General features: G+C 39.5%; 1 protein-coding gene across 4 annotated transcripts in view; it reads left to right on the top strand.

The window, feature by feature from the left end:
- The first annotated feature begins 207 nt into the window (after positions 1 to 207).
- Positions 208 to 17710, top strand: part of FNBP1L (formin binding protein 1 like) — a 127324-nt gene continuing 109821 nt past the window's right edge. For all 4 annotated transcript variants that reach the window (XM_023641614.2, XM_070268715.1, XM_023641613.2 and 1 more), the window contains exon 1: positions 208 to 723. In XM_023641614.2, the coding sequence (XP_023497382.1) occupies positions 700 to 723 (24 nt within the window). In that variant the 5' untranslated portion in view covers positions 208 to 699. The remainder of the gene's footprint in view (positions 724 to 17710) is intronic.

Genomic DNA, 17710 nt, shown 5'->3' with positions numbered 1-17710 from the left:
GTTCAACCTCAACAGATTTTAGTGATTCCCAAGATCACCTTAACCATCAAGATTTTTTTCTTATAAATAGAACGTAACTTTCCACAATCTAAACCCAAAGATATTGATGAGGTTTCCTTGTCAGTGTCTCTCCCAAGTGGAGGAGGCAAGAGGCAGGAAGGGCGGGTGACTGGAGTTGCCTCATCTAAGGGGGCTCAGGGCAGAGAAGGGCGGTGGGCGACTTTTCATTCTTTCCCCTTCCATCTTAGAGACAGAGATCCGACTGGCTCCGGCGGTGGGACAGTCCGAGCCCCGCGGGGTGGGCGGGAAGAGACCCCGCGGGTGAGCGGGGCGGGTAAAAGACCCTCCTCGGAGGAGACCCTGCCAACAGCGTCCAGGAGAGCGCGGGTCCGCCCCGATCCCAGGGTGCACCGCGCCCCGCCCCCTCCCCTTTCCGTGTCCCGCCCCCCCCGACCCGGGCCCCCTCCCTGCCGGCTCCGGGAGGCGGGGACGCGGTGGCGGCGGCGGTTTCTCCGGTCGAGTCTGTCTCACTCACTGGGGAGCCTCGCCGTGGCGGCACCTTCGGGAGGAAAAGCAGCGGCGCCGTGAGCCCGCCCGCCAGCAAGTGGGAGGTCGGACAGACTGACGGCAGAGCCGACGGACGGACAGACAGACGGACAGCGGGGCAGCCAGACGGCCCGAGTCGCCTCAAGTTCCGCCATGAGCTGGGGCACGGAGCTGTGGGTGAGTTGGGAAGCGGGGCGCCTCGCGCGGACCCGGGCCCCAAAGGGCGCAGGCTGGGGTCGCTGACCGTCGGCGGCTGGGACGCGTCGGGCCGTCCCCGCCCCTGGCGGAGGGTGGGCGTCCCGCTCCTCTTTGTGTGCAGACCCCTCTTCCCTCTCGGCCGCGGGGTGCGGGGCTGCTGGTCCGCGCTCCCTCCTCTGCCGCTCCTGCGGCTGAGGGCAGCGCCTTGGACTGCCGGGGGGGCGGCCTGCTGGCTCCCGCGCCCGCTGCTGTCCTCTCCCGTCCCCTCTCCAGTCCCCTCTCCGTCCTCCGCCTTCACTCTCCGGACGCCTGGCTTAGTGCCGGGCCTCTCTTCTCTGTCTTTGTATCTCCCCGCCCGGAGGCGGGGGAGGGGGCCCATTGTCCCGAAGGGGCGCAGCGCGCGGGCAAGAGAGTCCGGGCTGCGAACCCCGCCCGGGCGAGGGTCCCCGGGGCGAGGGCGTCGCCGGGCCCCAGTGGCGCGGGGAGCCGCGAGGCCCCGCCTGCCGCGCTCGCCCCAGGTAGGGGGAGCCGGGCGGCTTTGTTCGGAGCCCGGCCTCCGGCCAGCCAGGCCCAGCCCACACGCCCATTTCCCTCTCCCGGTCTCCGTGCTCCGGACCGGCGGAGCTTCGTGCGCTCCGGCTGGGCCGCCCCGCCTGCTACCTTGTGCCAGGGGGTTGGATTTTGGGATCTGAATTAAATTGAACGATCGATGGGGAAGCCAATTTTGCCAAAAGGGGCATGCGGCTTCCCGATTGCTTTACTGACCCTTCTGTTGTTCTTTATTTTATTCGTTCTCCTCCCATTTCTTTCTTTTTCCTCCTTGCCTTTCTTGGGCGCTGGAGGCTCCAGACAATGCCCAGTGTCTGGCCAAGGTGCGGGGGGGACTGTAATAGGTCGGAGAATTCGCTGGCGACGCCGCCTCTGAAGGGTGGAGGTGCGGAGGGCAGTGATTTCTCAGGTGCCGCGGAGGGACAGGGGGACAGGGGGCGTGGGGGCGCTGTCCCGAGCGGCCTGGCTCCAGCCACTCCCCTTTTTATCCCACCTGTGCCTTTTTTCCTTGCCTTTTGTTAACGAGGATCTGGAGAAATCACTGCAGAGGAAGAGGAGAAAGAACTTTTTTGTCTCTATACGTGCAGTTAGGATGGGAGTGAAGGCAGATCGGTTAATTGAAGGGCAAAATGTTTTCTTATGTTATTTTTCACATCTTACTCACAGATTGAGAATCTTAGAAGTGAAAGAGACTTTAGAGTTCATCTAGTTGAACACCTACTTAGCCAGCCCAGGAATCTCCTGCAACGTTCTGGACAAGTGTTTGCCCAGTGTGTAAACACACCATCCAAGAGAAAATACCTCAGGAGCCTCTCCATTTCGTTTTTTAGATAGCATTAATTGTTCTCATATTGGGGAGGATTATATAGTAAATGAATTTCGTGAAATTTAACCTTTGGTTAGAATCCCAGGCATTATTGGTCTTTTTCCTTTCATTTTGTACATTCTATAATTGATTATAATATGTCATCAATGAAAGGAGATAGGTATACTTTTATTTTCCATTTTTATAATTAGAAAATATTTTTATTTTTACATCCTTGAATGGTCTACGTTTCAGAGGAGCAAAAATGTAAACAGAATACTTTTTTAAAGTACACAAGGAAAACAGTAGAGGAATGTTATTTAGATTTAACTCAATTTAGATTTTTAAAAAATCACTTTATATTACACTGTAGAAAAAGAGTTTTAAGGAGAAACGGTAAGATATTTTAGTGAAGGCTAAATGCGACTTTTGAAGTTTTTTTAAAAAAAATTTAAGAATATAGTATATTTAGAAGTGATTACCAGTGCCCCACTGTCTCCTGTAATTATATTTACTTACAGCATTTGAGTAGTTGCTCAGCAATTTGAAAAGGTAAACTGTAGATGAGATGGGAATTTCTGTTCTAAATAAAAATTGTTTTGTATCCTTTAGGAAATTATGAAAAAAGATTTTAAATTAATTTTTCTCATAATTTAATACATCCCATCTTTTAAATTTTTTAGTGGCTTGAGGATTTGAGGGAAACATTTATTAGAAACTAAGTAATGTAAAATCAATGAATATCAACTGGATGCTTAAACCTTAGATAAGTAGAAGTTTGGTGTGGAGGACTATTGTTGGGACCAGAAGAGACCTTAGAAAAATTTGACTAGACTTCCTGTTTTTACTGTTCTCGATTTTGAATAAGGGTATTGTGCTTCCAATAGATTGTAACAAACACCTATGCTGTGCTCTTGCCGTGAAGGATTTTGAGGTTGAGAAAATTCTCTTGAAATTTTGAATTTAGAAACCAGTTCTCGTATTATTTCATGTTTAGGATCACGTTACTGTCCCAAAGGTTTAATTATTGAGAACGTGTTGTTAGAAAAAAATGATAATATACAATTATGCACTCAAACTTAAGTTTATTTGTTAGAATATTCATTGGAATTTTATTGCTATTTTAAAGCTTCTTAAGTCTTATGTTAAATTTGAGAATAACTTAATAACATAAATTAGAGAACCACTCTAATGCTGACTCTGGGGGACACAACTAATAGTGATAGGCTAAGTGGGTTGTGTCAGACTTTTGTTGTGTAGTTGTGAGGGGATATGAATTAACTGGTGATAAATTTGAGTTGTGCTTTAAGGGATTTCTGGTGTTCTGAATGAGCATTTAAGTAAGGTAGTGAAGATGTATTACAGACTCAGTTCTGGGTTCTGGGTGATATCAAACAAAGAGATGATGGCATCTTCGTTTCTTCAGGATGCAGTGTAATTATATGGTAGCATCATAGGTGTTGTTTATTGTGTTGATTTCTTTAATACCACAGGAAGAATGGTTGGATCAAAAAGAGTCTAAATATGAATTAATGATTTCATAAAGCACAGATTTTACAATTATTAGCTCTTTTTACAAATAAGGAAATTAGAGATTGGAGAAGTCCTGTGTTTAGTGAGTAAGCTTTATTTGTTAGGAGACAGCTTTTTAGTTTTTTGAGGAACCAGGTAAAGTTCAACAGAAAAGAGAAAATCCATGTATGGGTTGTTAGTGTGTGTATAGATGTGATGTGCTCATATCATGATTTATTCAGAAATTTGCTCCCCAAGGGAAATGAGGTGACTGGTCTGGAAGTTAGAAGGTAGGTTCAAATATCTGACTTAATTTATAGGGGTTTATAAACCTTTTTTATGCCTTAGTTTCTTGGTCTATGTGGTATTTGGCCCTTAGTTGTAAGAGTGCATAGTGTAAAAGCCATTGTTATTTTCATTGTATTATTAGCTAACTGTATTTGACAAAGCTCATGATATCTTTTTGGGAGAAATTGAAAAATGTGGGTTGGATGATAGATTCAGTGGAGTCTTTCTATAACACCTCCAGCCTTAACCCTTTAATTTGATGCTTCCTTATCTTTGTCCTCATAGCGCTTTATATGGCACTTGTAGTTGAACACTTACATTCTAAGTGTACTGGGCTTTTGAGTCCTTGAGTGTAGGGACTGGGTTAATCTTTTCTTTGTTTTCACTGACTGAAACGATGCCTGTAGGTGATCATGCATGTTTGGCCCAGTTGAATTAATAGTTCATTCCATTACCCAGAGTATTGATTACTGATTAATAAGTGCATCCTGGAGGAAGTCTTTATGGTTCTGAGGCCTTTGTAGGTGATTGAATTGTTATCTAGACCACCTAATCTATCAAAAGGCCTAAACAAGCTGAAACCAAAATGATGAAGTTGTTTTTTTTTTTTATTAATGAAGTTAAGTTTTATTTTTGTTTTTTTGAGGAAGATTAGCCTTGAGCTACATCTGCCACCAATCCTCTTTTGCTGAGGAAGACTGGCCCTGAGCTAACATCTGTGCCCATCTTCCTCTATTTTATATGTGGGATGCCTGCCACAGCATGGCTTGGTGAGTGGGGCCTAGATCCGCGCCTGGGATCTGAACTGGCAAACCCCTGGCCGCCGAAGTGGAGTTAACCGCTGTGCCACCACACTTGCCTCAAAGTTAAGTTTTAGCTTAAAAATTTTTACAGGTTGGGGAAGAACTGACCTAAAGGTAGGTCTTGTGAATTTACCTGACTGATAGCTCGGTGATGTGACTGCCACATTAATAGGTCTGTCTGGAACAAAGGAATTTGGTCCCATTGTTGTCTGTTGGTTAGACCATATCTACAATAATTGACTTTAGTTTACTTCAGATTTTTAGAAGGCACTTATCTAGAGGTGGTTGACAAGGAAAACGTCTTATCAGTGTGAACTGTATTGTTTTTTGTTTTTTTTTTTTGAGGAAGATTAGCCCTGAGCTAACATCTGCTGCCAATCCTCCTCTTTTTGCTGAGGAAGGCTGGCCCAGAGCTGACATCCGTGCCCATCTTCCTCTACTTTATATGTGGGACGCCTACCACAGCATGGCTTGCCAAGTGGTGCCATGTCCGCACCTGGGATCCGAACTGGCGAACCCCAGGTTGCCGAAGTGGAATGTGCACACTTAGCTGCGCCACTGGGCCGGCCCTGACCTGTATTGCTTTTTCAAAGGCTATGAAACTGCTATGGGAATTTAGTTTAGTTTTAAAAATAAAATAATTATTGACTATCTGTTATAAGGAAGCACTGTGCAATGTATGGTGAGATTTATGAACGCTTATAGCGTCAGCCCTGCTATGAGGAAACTTAGAGTCATTTTGAAGTGACACTACTTTCCTAACTGCAAAATACTCTGCTACGTTGATACCACTGTCCAGAATGGCTTCTGTTTACCAGTTCCTCTCAACCCCCTTCCTCCGGACTACACATTCTGGATATTATCTTTCTTATGGGACTACCACCTTATCTTATAGTTATTTCTAGTGCATTCAAATCTTTGGAAAATATTCATGGTATAAATATTTATATCTTACATTCCCTTTTGTTGGTAGAAGTTGTGTTCAACATTGTGTTATAGATGATGCTATTAGTTAAGGTGGGTGAATTGATCATAAACAGGCATCTGCCTATGTCCCCATTAGTCCTGACTATAATAAAGTGGAAGCTGGAAAGCTGCCTCTAACCAGTATCTCCTCTGTATTGCTACTTCCTTAACCTACTCATTTCCACTCCCCTTCCCTGCCTTTATCTTAAACCATTCACTCTCTTTCTCCTTCCCTCAATCTTTAAAATGTGGATATGGCTGAAAACTTAAAAACCTATTGTGCCTACTTTTTCCTATATATCAGCCCTGTTTGCAGGCAGAAAATGGGACAAGAGAATAGTAGTGGTTTATAATTATGGAGCACCTTCTGTGTGCGCCTACAAGTAGTATCTTATTTAATAATCTTCAGTCTTTAAACATTGTTTTTTTGGCTTAATAGCAAAAAAGAAAAATTCTGTTGTAGGGAACACAGTCATACCTGCAGCCTATTAAAAACTACTAGGAAAAGATTATATAAAGCTTTTGTTTCATAGGAAGCAAAAAATGTTCCATATATTAGTTCAGACCATGTATATCAGACATACCAAAAAGATATTTGACGTGGAGTTTGGAATAAGGAGGGTTTTGCGTATAGGGGTTCCTGAGAAGTTCCTAGAGGGCAGAGATACCTCTTATTCATTACTTATTCATTGTCTGATTCATTGCTGTATCCTCAGCTATCAGCACACTGCCTGGCGTAGAGCCTGACATTGCTAGGATCTTTGATAAAAGTTTGCTGGGCTGACCTGAGTATAGTGGTTAGGTTTGGCTTGAATTTGAGTGTAGGATGCCTGAAAGTAGTGGTGAAGGGTAGTTTGGGACCAGGCTAAGAGGTCGATCTGTCTGAGTGCTTGATTAAAGTTCATGAATTTTGTGGGGCCGGCCCAGTGGTGCAGCAGTTAAGTTCGCATGTTCCCCTTCTCGGCAGCTTGGGGTTCGCTGGTTTGGATCCCGGGTGCAGACATGGCATCGCTTGGCAAAAGCCATGCTGTGGTAGGTGTCCCACGTATAAAGCAGAGGAAGATGGGTGTGGATGTTACCTCAGGGCCAGTCTTCCTCAGCAAAAAGAGGAGGATTGGCAGTAGTTAGCTCAGGGCTAATCTTCCTCAAAAAAAAAAAAGTTCATGAATTTTGTGTGCATGTTTGAGTAGTTATTCATTAGCATATAATTAACTCAATTTTCAGACCATTGAAAAATCCACAGAAGGAAATCTTAGTTTGTGTGAGTAGAAGGGATTATCTCTTCCTTTAGAATCCCTCTGGGTTTTAGAAGATGAAAGTTGTATTGATTTTATCACTTCTGCAAGAATATTTGAAGGATGTTGGTTCTTTTAATAATATGTTATTGGTTCAGAAGTCAGTTGTATTTTGTTAACATATGTTATTCTTACAACTTATTGTAGGAAAAAAAGGAACAGGCTGAAAAGCACACGTGACAAAATTAAAATTAACTATAACCCCAACAGATTATTATTATTTTTCTTTTTTTTTTTGGTGAGGAAAATTGTTGCTGAGCTAACATCTGTGCCATTCTTCCTCTATTTTGTATGTAGGATGCTGCCACAGCATGGCTTGATGAATGGTGTGTAGGTCTGTGCCTGGGATCCAAACCCACCAACCCTGGGCTGCCAAAGAGGAGCTCGCAAATTTAACCACCATGCCACCAGGCCAGCCCCCCCAACAGATGGTTTTTTAAGCACAATTTGCAATTTTAAAGCATCTATCATTCTATCATCAATTAAGAGGTGATATCTCAAAATATTCTAAAATATTTTTCTTATATGAGAAACTCAATGCATAAATCATCTTACGAAACAAATAATCAAAGCAACACTGGGGGAATCAAAACTTACTGCATTTTACCAATAAACACCTCTCACCCTCAGAAAATGCACTCAACTGATACAGAGGTAAAAATATTGTCATAGATAATGGGGAAAGGAAACACAGCATCAACTTTTGTACACCGGGGGCTGGCCCAGTGGCTTGGTGGTTAAATTTGCGAGCTCCTCTTTGGAGGCCTGGGGTTGGTGGGTTCAGATCCCAGGCACAGACCTACACATCACTCATCAAGCCATGCTGTGGCAGCATCCTACATACAAAATAGAGGAAGAATGGCACAGATGTTAGCTCAGCAACAATCTTCCTCACCAAAAATAATAATAATAATAATCTGTTGGGGTTATAGTTAATTTTGATTTTGTCACGTGTGTTTTTTAGCCTTTTCCTTTTTTTCCTACAATAAGTTGTGTTACTTCTGCAGTTAATTTTAGAGAATTTTCTTTGAGTGGTTCTTAGAAACCACTTCTTTCATACCATAGGAGGAAAGACAGCAGCATCTCACAATGCTGTCACACATTGTGAGATAATAGATATCTGACTGCTTTTTGTAATGTGGGATTCAGCATTTAGAATTTGTGTGGCGCCCAAGTGAAAGAAATCTAGAATAATGCAAATAAAAGTTTTTGTAAAATGTTCAAATTTAGTCCAAATTTGTTATTAATATTTGAGGCTTAGGAGCAATTTTTCTGTAAGTTCTTGGTAGAGAACTAATCATCAGACTTTAACAATACCTCATGAAATGTGTGAAATATTAGTGTTATATATTTATTATAGTTTGAAAAAGCAGAAATGTATAGAGTCAGATTTTCCTATTTTTGGCACACCATTATTTTGTTGTTTCTAGGGAACAAAAGTAATCTGTTTTGTTCCTACTGTCTCCCTAATTTGTAGAAAAGGAATAGGCATATAATAAGCACTGAAATATTTGTTGAATGAGGGAATCAATGAGTTGCCATAACTCTATCATCAAATTATGTTTTGAATACTAAGGTTGTTTAGGTTTTTTTCCTCAGCATGTGTGTTTCCATATCTTTGTTTAACCTTAGGGATCCTTTTTATAATCTGGCAATACAACAAGTTATACCTTTTCATATGAAATTTTTCTGAATTTATTTATGTCTGGAATTCTCATTTCCTTGATTATTTGAGTACAAATGATTATCTTAAGTCATAGCATGTTTTATGGCTCTTTGGATTCTAAAAATGAGAACAGTGAACATTCTGTTGTTTGTTATATGCTTCGACTATTAATAGATGGTCATATGTAAGAATAATGTAAGTATAAATTGAGACTTAGTGAATTGGGAAAACATAAAAGATTGATTTTCAGAGAGTACAAGTGTTCAGGTGATTCTGAGATTTTTGACAAATGTTAATCATGGTTAGTTGAGATTTTTTTCCAGCATAAATTATCAAAATCAAAATCATTGAAACAGCCATAGTAAATAAACACAGAAACCATTACTTTTAGATCAACCTTCTGGACTTACACCATGAACTATATTAACTTCCTGTACTGTTTGCCAAGGCTGAATATAATGAATATTTGTTTAAGTTTTTTTAATCTGAAAATTTTCTTATTTCATCTTCATTTTTAAAAAAAGTTTCGTTAAGATAAAACTTTCATACATTAAAGTGTACAAATCTTACATGTACAACGTTTTTAAAAAAATGAATACACTTATGTTAACTCCTACCAAGATCAAGATACAGAAGTCTCCCTTATGCCATCCATACCCAGTAAATATCCCCCCAAAGGGAACGACTATTGTAACTTGTATTGCCGTTGATTAGTTCTTTAAGTTTTTTTAACTTCACATAAATGATATATGATATGTACTCTTTTTCATCTGACTTCTTCCATTTAACGTGTCTGTGAGAATCATCCTTTTATGGTTAGTTTGTGGTATTCATAGTATGTATGGGATTTGTATTTTCTTCTGCAATGTGCCTGAGATCACTTCTAGTCTGGGACCACCTTAAACCAAGTTCAAGGCTTGAAATTCCCTTGTTTGGTTGTTGGATTTTGATTTCTGTCCCCATATCTCTTGCTATGTTATCAAAACAAAGATTCTGATTTTCAGGATTGGCAAACATCCTCAGGGCAAAAGTAGCCTATATGCTCTTTTCCTATCTCGGTTCTCATTTTTACTTCACGTGTGACTTCGTAATTTCTTATTGTCTTGGCTTGGCTTTGATGCTTTAAAGTTTTTGAAGTATATTTTATCTGTATTTTTAAGTTTTTATCCAGTGGAATAGTGATAGTTGATCCAAGTAACCTAGCCTGCCACTGCTGGAAAGTGGAAGCTCTTTCACTGAGTTTTTAACTTTTGCTATTATATTTTTAATTTCTAAGAGTTGTTTTTTGTTTTCTGAATGTACTTTTAAAAATAGCATGTTTTACTTGCATCTTGGAGCAATGTCTTCTTAGTTCTTGTGTATATCAGAGATAGGTTTTTGGTTTTGTTGTGTTTAGTTTTCTTATCATTGTGTAATATCTATAATCTTCAAGTTACTTTTTTTCACTTTGTTTCGTTCTTGTCTTTCATGGTAGAGACTTTCTTTAAATATTTTGTGATTCCAAGACATTCAAAAGATATCTGTCAAAATTAGGGCGTAATAAGCTCTGATATGCCCTGCCTGGAAGTTTAGGGTTTGGGTTACTGGAAGTTTTTGATCCCTGTAAGGGATTTTGCTTGGTACTTCCTTCTGGGATTGTTTAGATCCTCGTTCTCTTTTCCAGTCCAATTGTGAAAGCCCAATAGGTGTACTATGGTCTTTCTGATGTACTATAGTCTTTCTTTTAAAGTCACATTTATCATCACTGTTTGTAGTGTTGGGAGCCACAACTGGATTTCTTTTTTTTATAGGTGCTGAAACAAGTAGTTTACTTGTCTTATATAACAAGAAATTTGGGGGTAAGCAGTCACTGGCATGGGTTTATGAACTCAATACTATCAGGGTCAGCATTTGTGCAGCTGTTTTGGACTTTCCCTCAGGGTTGCAAGATGGTGATTGCAGCTCCAACCATCGTGTCTGTATTTAAGGTGAACAGAAAAAAAAGGAAAAGAAAAAGAGGAACAGCATCAGCTATGTCTGCCTCCTTATCAGAAGGCAAAAACCTTCCCAGAAACCCCACAACAAACTTCCCCTTAGGTCTCACTGTCCAAAGATGGGCACATTGCCACATGAACAAAATTAGGGTTCTATTAGGAAGAGGGGGAATAGGTATAAAAGGCACCCCAAAACGTAGAATTTATGGTGTCTGTCCCCAAGGAGTTAATGATGGCTTAGTAGAGGCAAGACATATAGATAGATAGATGTTTGAATAATGGCATGGGAGTTAATAAAAGGCAATAATATAAATGAAAGAGCAGATATTTTAGAGATGAAGTCTTTAGGGGACCTAACACAGCCCACCAATGTTTTAAGAGGCCTAGTGGTGAAGGGCTTATGTGTCTTAGCTGGAAACTATGGGCTTCTTCTTGCTTGCCACACCATACCATGCTGGCATCACCTGCCAGAACAGATGGGTGCTTTGAGCAAGTGTCCAGAGTTGATGGGCAGGGCATAGTAAAGTTGACCTCACCCCAGGATGAGTGAAGACACTGCAGGGACTGAGGAAACGGTCCTGAAACAGAGGTCCAGAAGTTTATTTTGTGAATAGAAAGTTCCTGGATGTTGGAGACAATAGAGATCTCCTGTAATTACACAGCTCTCTTAGTCATCTAGATATAATACCAAGCTATAAAATGATCTCCACAGAGCAAGAGGCCATCAGCCTCGAGTTACTGGCACTTGCTTTTTTTTTGTCTTTTCTTTCTTTTAAAAAATTGATACATTAGAATGGTACATTTGTTATAATTAATGAACCAATATCAATATGTTATTATTAACTAAATCCCATAGTTTATTCAGATTTCCTTAGTTTTTACCTAACATCTTTTTCTGTTTCACATTACATGTAGTTGTCATGTCTCCTTAGGCATTTCTTGTCTGTGCCATTTTTTCACTTTCCTTATTTTTGATTACCTTGAGAATTTAAAGGAGTACTGGTCAGGTATGTTGTAGGGTACCCCTCTATTGGAATTTATCTGATGTTTTTCTCATGATCAGATTGGGGTTATGGGTTTTTGGAGGATGGTCATGTGCCATTTTCATCACATTATTTTAAGGGTACATATTATTAACAGGATTTATCACTGTTGATATTGATCTTGGTCACCTGGCTGAAGAAGTGTTAGGTTTCTCTACTGTAAAGTTATTTTTCCCCTCTTTCCATATTGTACTCTTTGGAAGGAAGTCCCTAGGTGCAGCCCACACTTGAGAGAGGAGTTATGCTCCCCTCTTAGGGCGAAGTATCTACATAATTTATTTGGAATTCTTCCTGGGAGATGTCTCTTCTCTCCCATTTATTGATTTACTCAGTCATTTATTTAAATCAGAATGAACTGAGGGATATTTATTTTATACTCTGGGTTATCGTCCAGTATGACTTCATTTATTTTGCTGCTCAGATTGTTCCAGCGTTGGCCATTGGGAGCTCTTTCAGTTGGCTCCTCTGCTCCGGTAACACGTCTCCATCAATAAGGATTTTTTTTAAAGCACTTCCTTACTTTTTGGGATTAAAAGGTGGTCCAGGCTCATCTTGCATATTTCCTGCCCCTGTCCTAGAATCAGCCATTTCTCCAAAGGGCCCTGATTCCTTTTATTGGAGAATGGTATTAGAAAGCAAGATGTGAATGCTAGATGTATTTGTTGCTACTGGGATTTCATTACTTTTAGTCGCTCTCAGCTGATAAAATAAAGAAATATATGTGTGTATGCTAACTTGTCTGTGTATATATGTATCTGTAAATATTTCTACATGTAACCTTCTGTATCTATATTAAATTAAATATGAGTTCTTGCTGATGTCTCCAACTCTAGTCTATTACCACATGTATCCTTTTAGCCTCTTCCCCTTGCTTATCTGTAAATTCCCACTCTAACACCACCCTTGGCTGTCATCCATTTGTTTAATTCTTCCTTTTCAGTGTATACGCATAGCAATATCAGGGTTGTTAACCTAAAGCCCTCTGGGGAACAACTTTATCAACTAGAGTACAGTGCTTATGTGCAGTTCCTTTTCCCTTTAGTCTTGTAGATGCTTTACTCTTCAAAATTACTTAAGTCAGCACCATTCCCACCATACCTTTAATGAAGTTGTTTCATACATTTTTAATACAGTTAGATTTTCTTATCACAGTCTGCATTCTTTCTTGGGATCCTTTGACATTCTCAATGATTTTTTAAAAATTGCGTAGGTTAAGGTTAATTCTTTGTGCTGTTAAGTTCTATAGATTTTGACGGATGTATAAGGTCAAGTATCTACCATTCCAAGATCATATAGAATAGTTTTACCTCTTAAAAATGCCCTGTGGGGCAGGCCTGGTAGCATTGTGGTTAAGTTCATCCTCTCTGCTTTGGCAACTAGGGTTTGTGGGTTCAGATCCTGGGTGCACACCTACACACTGCTCATCAAGCCATGCTGTGGTGGCGTGCCACGTACAAAACAGGAAGACTGGCACAGATGATTGCTCAGGGACAGTCTTCTTCAAGCAAAAACAGGAAGATTGGCAATAGATGTTAGCTCAGGGCCAATTTTCCTCACCAAAAATAAATAAATAAATAAATAAATAAATCCCCTGTGGCCTATCTCATACCCATTAGGATGGCTACTATCAAAATAACAGACAATAACAAGTGTTGGTGAGGATGTGAAGAAATTAAAATCTTTGTGCATCGTTCATGGGAATGTAAAATGGTGCAGCCACTGTGAAAAACAATATGGTGGCTTCTCAAAAATTAACCATAGAATTACTATATGATCTAGCAATTCCACTTCTAGGTATGTATATATACCAAAAGACTGAAAGCAAGATCTTGAAGAGATACTTGTACACCTTTGTTTCTAGTATTATTCACATTAGCCAGAAGGTAGAAAAGCAACCTAGATATTCAGTAACGTAAATGGATAAGCAAAATGTTGTATAGATACAATGGAATATTATTAAGCCTTAAAAAGGAAGGAAATGCTGACTTGTGCTACAAAACATGGGTGAACCCTGAGGACATTATGCTAAGTGAAATAAGCCAGTTAAAGACAAATAAGAATGATTCTACTTATATGAGGTGCCTAGAGTAGTCAAATTCATAGAGACAAAGTAGAATGGTGGTTGCTGAGAGCAAGACAGGGCAGGGTTGAGGATTTATTGTTTAATGGGTATAGTTTCAGTTTTGAAGATGAAAAGAGTTCAGTATGAATGTACTTAATATCACTGAATTGTACACTTAAAAAAGTGGTTAAGATGGTAAATTTTGTGTTATGTATATTTTCCTACAATAAAAAAGAAATTACTCCCTCATTAAAAAACAAAAAGCTCCTGTGCTGTACCTGTACATTGCTCCCTACCCGAATCAGTGATTTTTTTAAAAATAGACCTTTTTTTTTTTTTAGAGCAGTTGTAGGTTCACAGCCAAATTAAGCAGAAGGTTAGAAATTTCCCATATGCCTCTTGCCCCTGCATACACGTATCCTCTGCCATTATCAGCATCCTCCCCTAGAGTAGTACATTTGTTACAATTATGAACCTACATTGATACGTTATTGTTACCCAAAGTCCATAGTTTACATTAGGGTTCACTCTTGGTGTCATACCTTCTGTGGATTTAGACAAGTGTATAATGACATGTAGCTACCATTTAATATCATAAAGAGTAGTTTCACTGCTCTAAAAATCCTCTGTGCTCCACCTATTTATCCCACCCCCTCCTCCCTAATTCCTGACCACTGATCTTTTTTATGTGACTTTTTGTCTTCCCTAAAAAGAAAGCCAGTACCTGTTAGGACTTACTCTCTATTTTCCCCTCTTCCCCAACCCCAATTTTAGGAAACCACTTATCTACTTTCTTTCTCTAAAGATTTGCTTATTCTGGACATTTCATATAAATGGAATCGTACAATATGTGGTCATTTGTGACTGGCATTTTTCAGTAAGCATATTTTCAAGGTTCATCCATGTTATAACATATATCAGTAACTGATTCTTTTATTGCTGAATAATATTCCATTGTATGCATATACCACGTTTTTTTAACCCGTTCATCAGTTGATGGACATTCGGGTTGTTTCTGCTTTGGCTGTTGTGAATAATGCTGCTATGAACATTTGTGGATCAGTTTTTGTGTGGACATATGTTTTTATTTCTGTTGGGCATATACTTGAGTGGAATTGCTGGGTCCATATGGTAACACTGTGTTTTAACTGTTTGAGGTACTCCCAAACTGTTTTGCGTTTTACATTTCCACCAGCAATATATGAAAGTTCTGATTTCTTTACATCCTTGTGAAAATTTGGTATCATTCTACTTTTTGATTATAGCCATCATAGTGGGTATTAAGGGATATCTCATTGTGGTTTTGATTTGCATTTACCTTATGACAAATGATGTTGAGCATCTTTTCATGTGCTTGTTATATGTTTGTATAATTTCTTTGGAGAAATGTCTGTTAACCTCAGTTAAATTTTTTTTTTTTTTTTTTGGTGAGGGAGATTTGCTCTGAGCTAACATCTATCTGTGCCAGTCTTTCTCTATTTTGGTTGTGGGTTGCTGCCACAGCATGGCTGGCGAATGGTGTAGGTCTGCACCTGGGATCAGAACCCACAAACCCTGGGCCGCCGAAGCGGAGTGTGCGAACTTAATGACTATGCCACGGGGCTCACCCCTCAGTTAACTTTCAGATATTAATGTTTACCTTAATTTCCCATGGTAGTATTAGTAAAATATAAATAAAAACCAATATTGGTGGTAGTGGTACCATATTGAGAAAAGGAGAAATTTAATTGTGATGTGAAGAAAATACTGTATTTATATTTGATATTTCTCCTCAAACTTGTCAGCTACTCTTTCAAACTAAGAGATGTTTGATTATGGCATTTAAGTTGAGAAACTTATAATCCAAGTGTAAATGTTAGCTCTGCTTTCACTTTTAAGAAACTTTCAGCTAAACTACTACTCCACCTGGCTTGCTTTTCTTAACTCTGTGATGGCAGCCCCTGTCATTGTCTAGGTAGAAAGCTTTCTTATGTTGTTAGAACTCAGTACTATCAGGTATGAAAGGCCTGGAAAGCTGGGGTCTTTCAGGACATATTTAAAAATAATGAAAGCCTTCTGCATAATTCATACATGACCTTTTGAATTCTGAATTATTTTGCAGAATTTAGTTAATACCCATAACTAAGATATTTTGGGTGTTCTTCAGTTCTGTTCTAAGAAGAATAATGGCAATATTCTTTTTTTAGTGGTGCAAGATTACAAATGCTGCAGTGGTACTTAACTACTCATTTATATTGTACATAGAATGTTAGTTGTTAGATTAATCAAGGCACATTTTTGTTTTCTCTTAGTATTTTGACTATATTACCTAGGTTGAGAACTTAGTTCTTTTTTATCTATCCTAATTGTTTCTTGGTTCAGTAAAATATTTATCCATTCCAACGTTCACCTTCCGATAGTTCAGAGGTTATTGATTTATTTTGTGGATTTTAAACCCCTTACTTGAACAACAACAACAGCTCTTCTTTTATTTCAGTCAGCTTTTGGTCGTTTGGCCAGTTTGGCCTGGAGATTCTCATTCATTACATTCTGGGGGTGTTGGCTGGTCAGCCATCTGGAGTTCTGTAAGACTTTTTGGTGATTGTGGTTCTTAACTCCTGGCTGAGAAACGTTGTTAGTTAGCAGTCCTCAAATCTGGATGATCATTAGAATCATCTCAGGAATTTAAAGGCAGTAATGACAAAACAAACTCCCAAGCCGTACTCTAACCTCCCGAATCAGAGTCTCTGGGAATGAGGCCCAGGAATTTGTATTTTTGAAAAACACTCCAGATGATTCTCATAATACCAAGGTTTGAGAACCATTGCTTTACATGCTGTAAAATCTATACTTATATTGAGCCAGGACATTAGAAAACTCCTTGTACTTGGACTACATGATATTCCTTTTCCACTCTCATTGAATTGCTTTTAGTAATACTACTAGGAATAATTGAATGATTATTGAGTACTTACTGTGTTTGAGGCAGTGTATCTTACTTTTTGGGGCTCAGAGGTTAAGTGTCTTGTCCAAAACTGCTTCATAGTAACTAGCAGAACTAGGATATAAATTAAGATCTTTCTATATTCAGAGCCTTCATTCTTTGCCATGAACGCTACGCTACCTTTATCAAATTGCTTTTGTTCAGAAGCCAGCCATCAGTGTCTGTGCAGAGAGGTTATTTATTTGTTTATTTAATTTTTTGAGGAAGATTAGCCCTGAGCTAACATCTGCTGCCAATCCTCCTCTTTTTTGCTGAGGAAGACTGGCCCTGACTTAACAGCTGTGCCCATCTTGCTCTACTTTTTTTGTATGTGCAATGCCTGCCACAGCATGGCTAGACAAGCAGTGCCATGTCCGTACCCGGGATCCGAACCAGCAAACCACCTAATCAGAACATGTGAACTTAACTGCTGCACCACCAGGCTGGCCCCGGAGAGGTTATTTTTTGAAGGTCCTAAAAATTTGCTAGTTTACCATAAGGACTTTGTTTAGAATATTGCCAACTGTATTACACTGTGTTCTCTATGAGACTCATTGGAAAAATTTCTTTTAAGCTTTTTTATTGTATAGGAAATGTTTGCTTTGAGTATATGCATTTCCCATTTTGAACTTGCTGCCAGAAAACTGACAGATTTCTGGGTTCACTGTTGCCCATTGTATTTGTAGATTCATTCTTGGTATCATCTTAAATTTCTCTTTTCTTTTTTCATTTTCCTCATCTCTTTTAAAATTATTTTATCTTGCTGTGTTATCCTTTATAAGTCATTTTGAAGGCAAATGTTAGGAAAAGTAAATTAACAAGTGATTTTGGGCCATTTTACATAATTCTGGCCAAATGTCTTTTTGAGAGTTGAATTTGGGAAAGAGAGGAACTTAGAATTTGGAATGTGTCTGTGTGCCAGGCACTGTGGTAGATGTTGTTTTATTTTCATGCCAACTCTATGGAGTAAGTGGTGGCATTCCCATTTTCTAGAAGATGAAACTAATAAGAAAGGTTGACCTTTGTCATGCAGAGCTAAACT

This window comes from Equus caballus, chromosome 5 (assembly GCF_041296265.1).
Source record: "Equus caballus isolate H_3958 breed thoroughbred chromosome 5, TB-T2T, whole genome shotgun sequence".
Lineage (NCBI taxonomy): Eukaryota > Metazoa > Chordata > Mammalia > Perissodactyla > Equidae > Equus > Equus caballus.
Note: the sequence above shows the minus strand (reverse complement) of the source record. Positions and strands in the feature narration are given on the sequence as shown.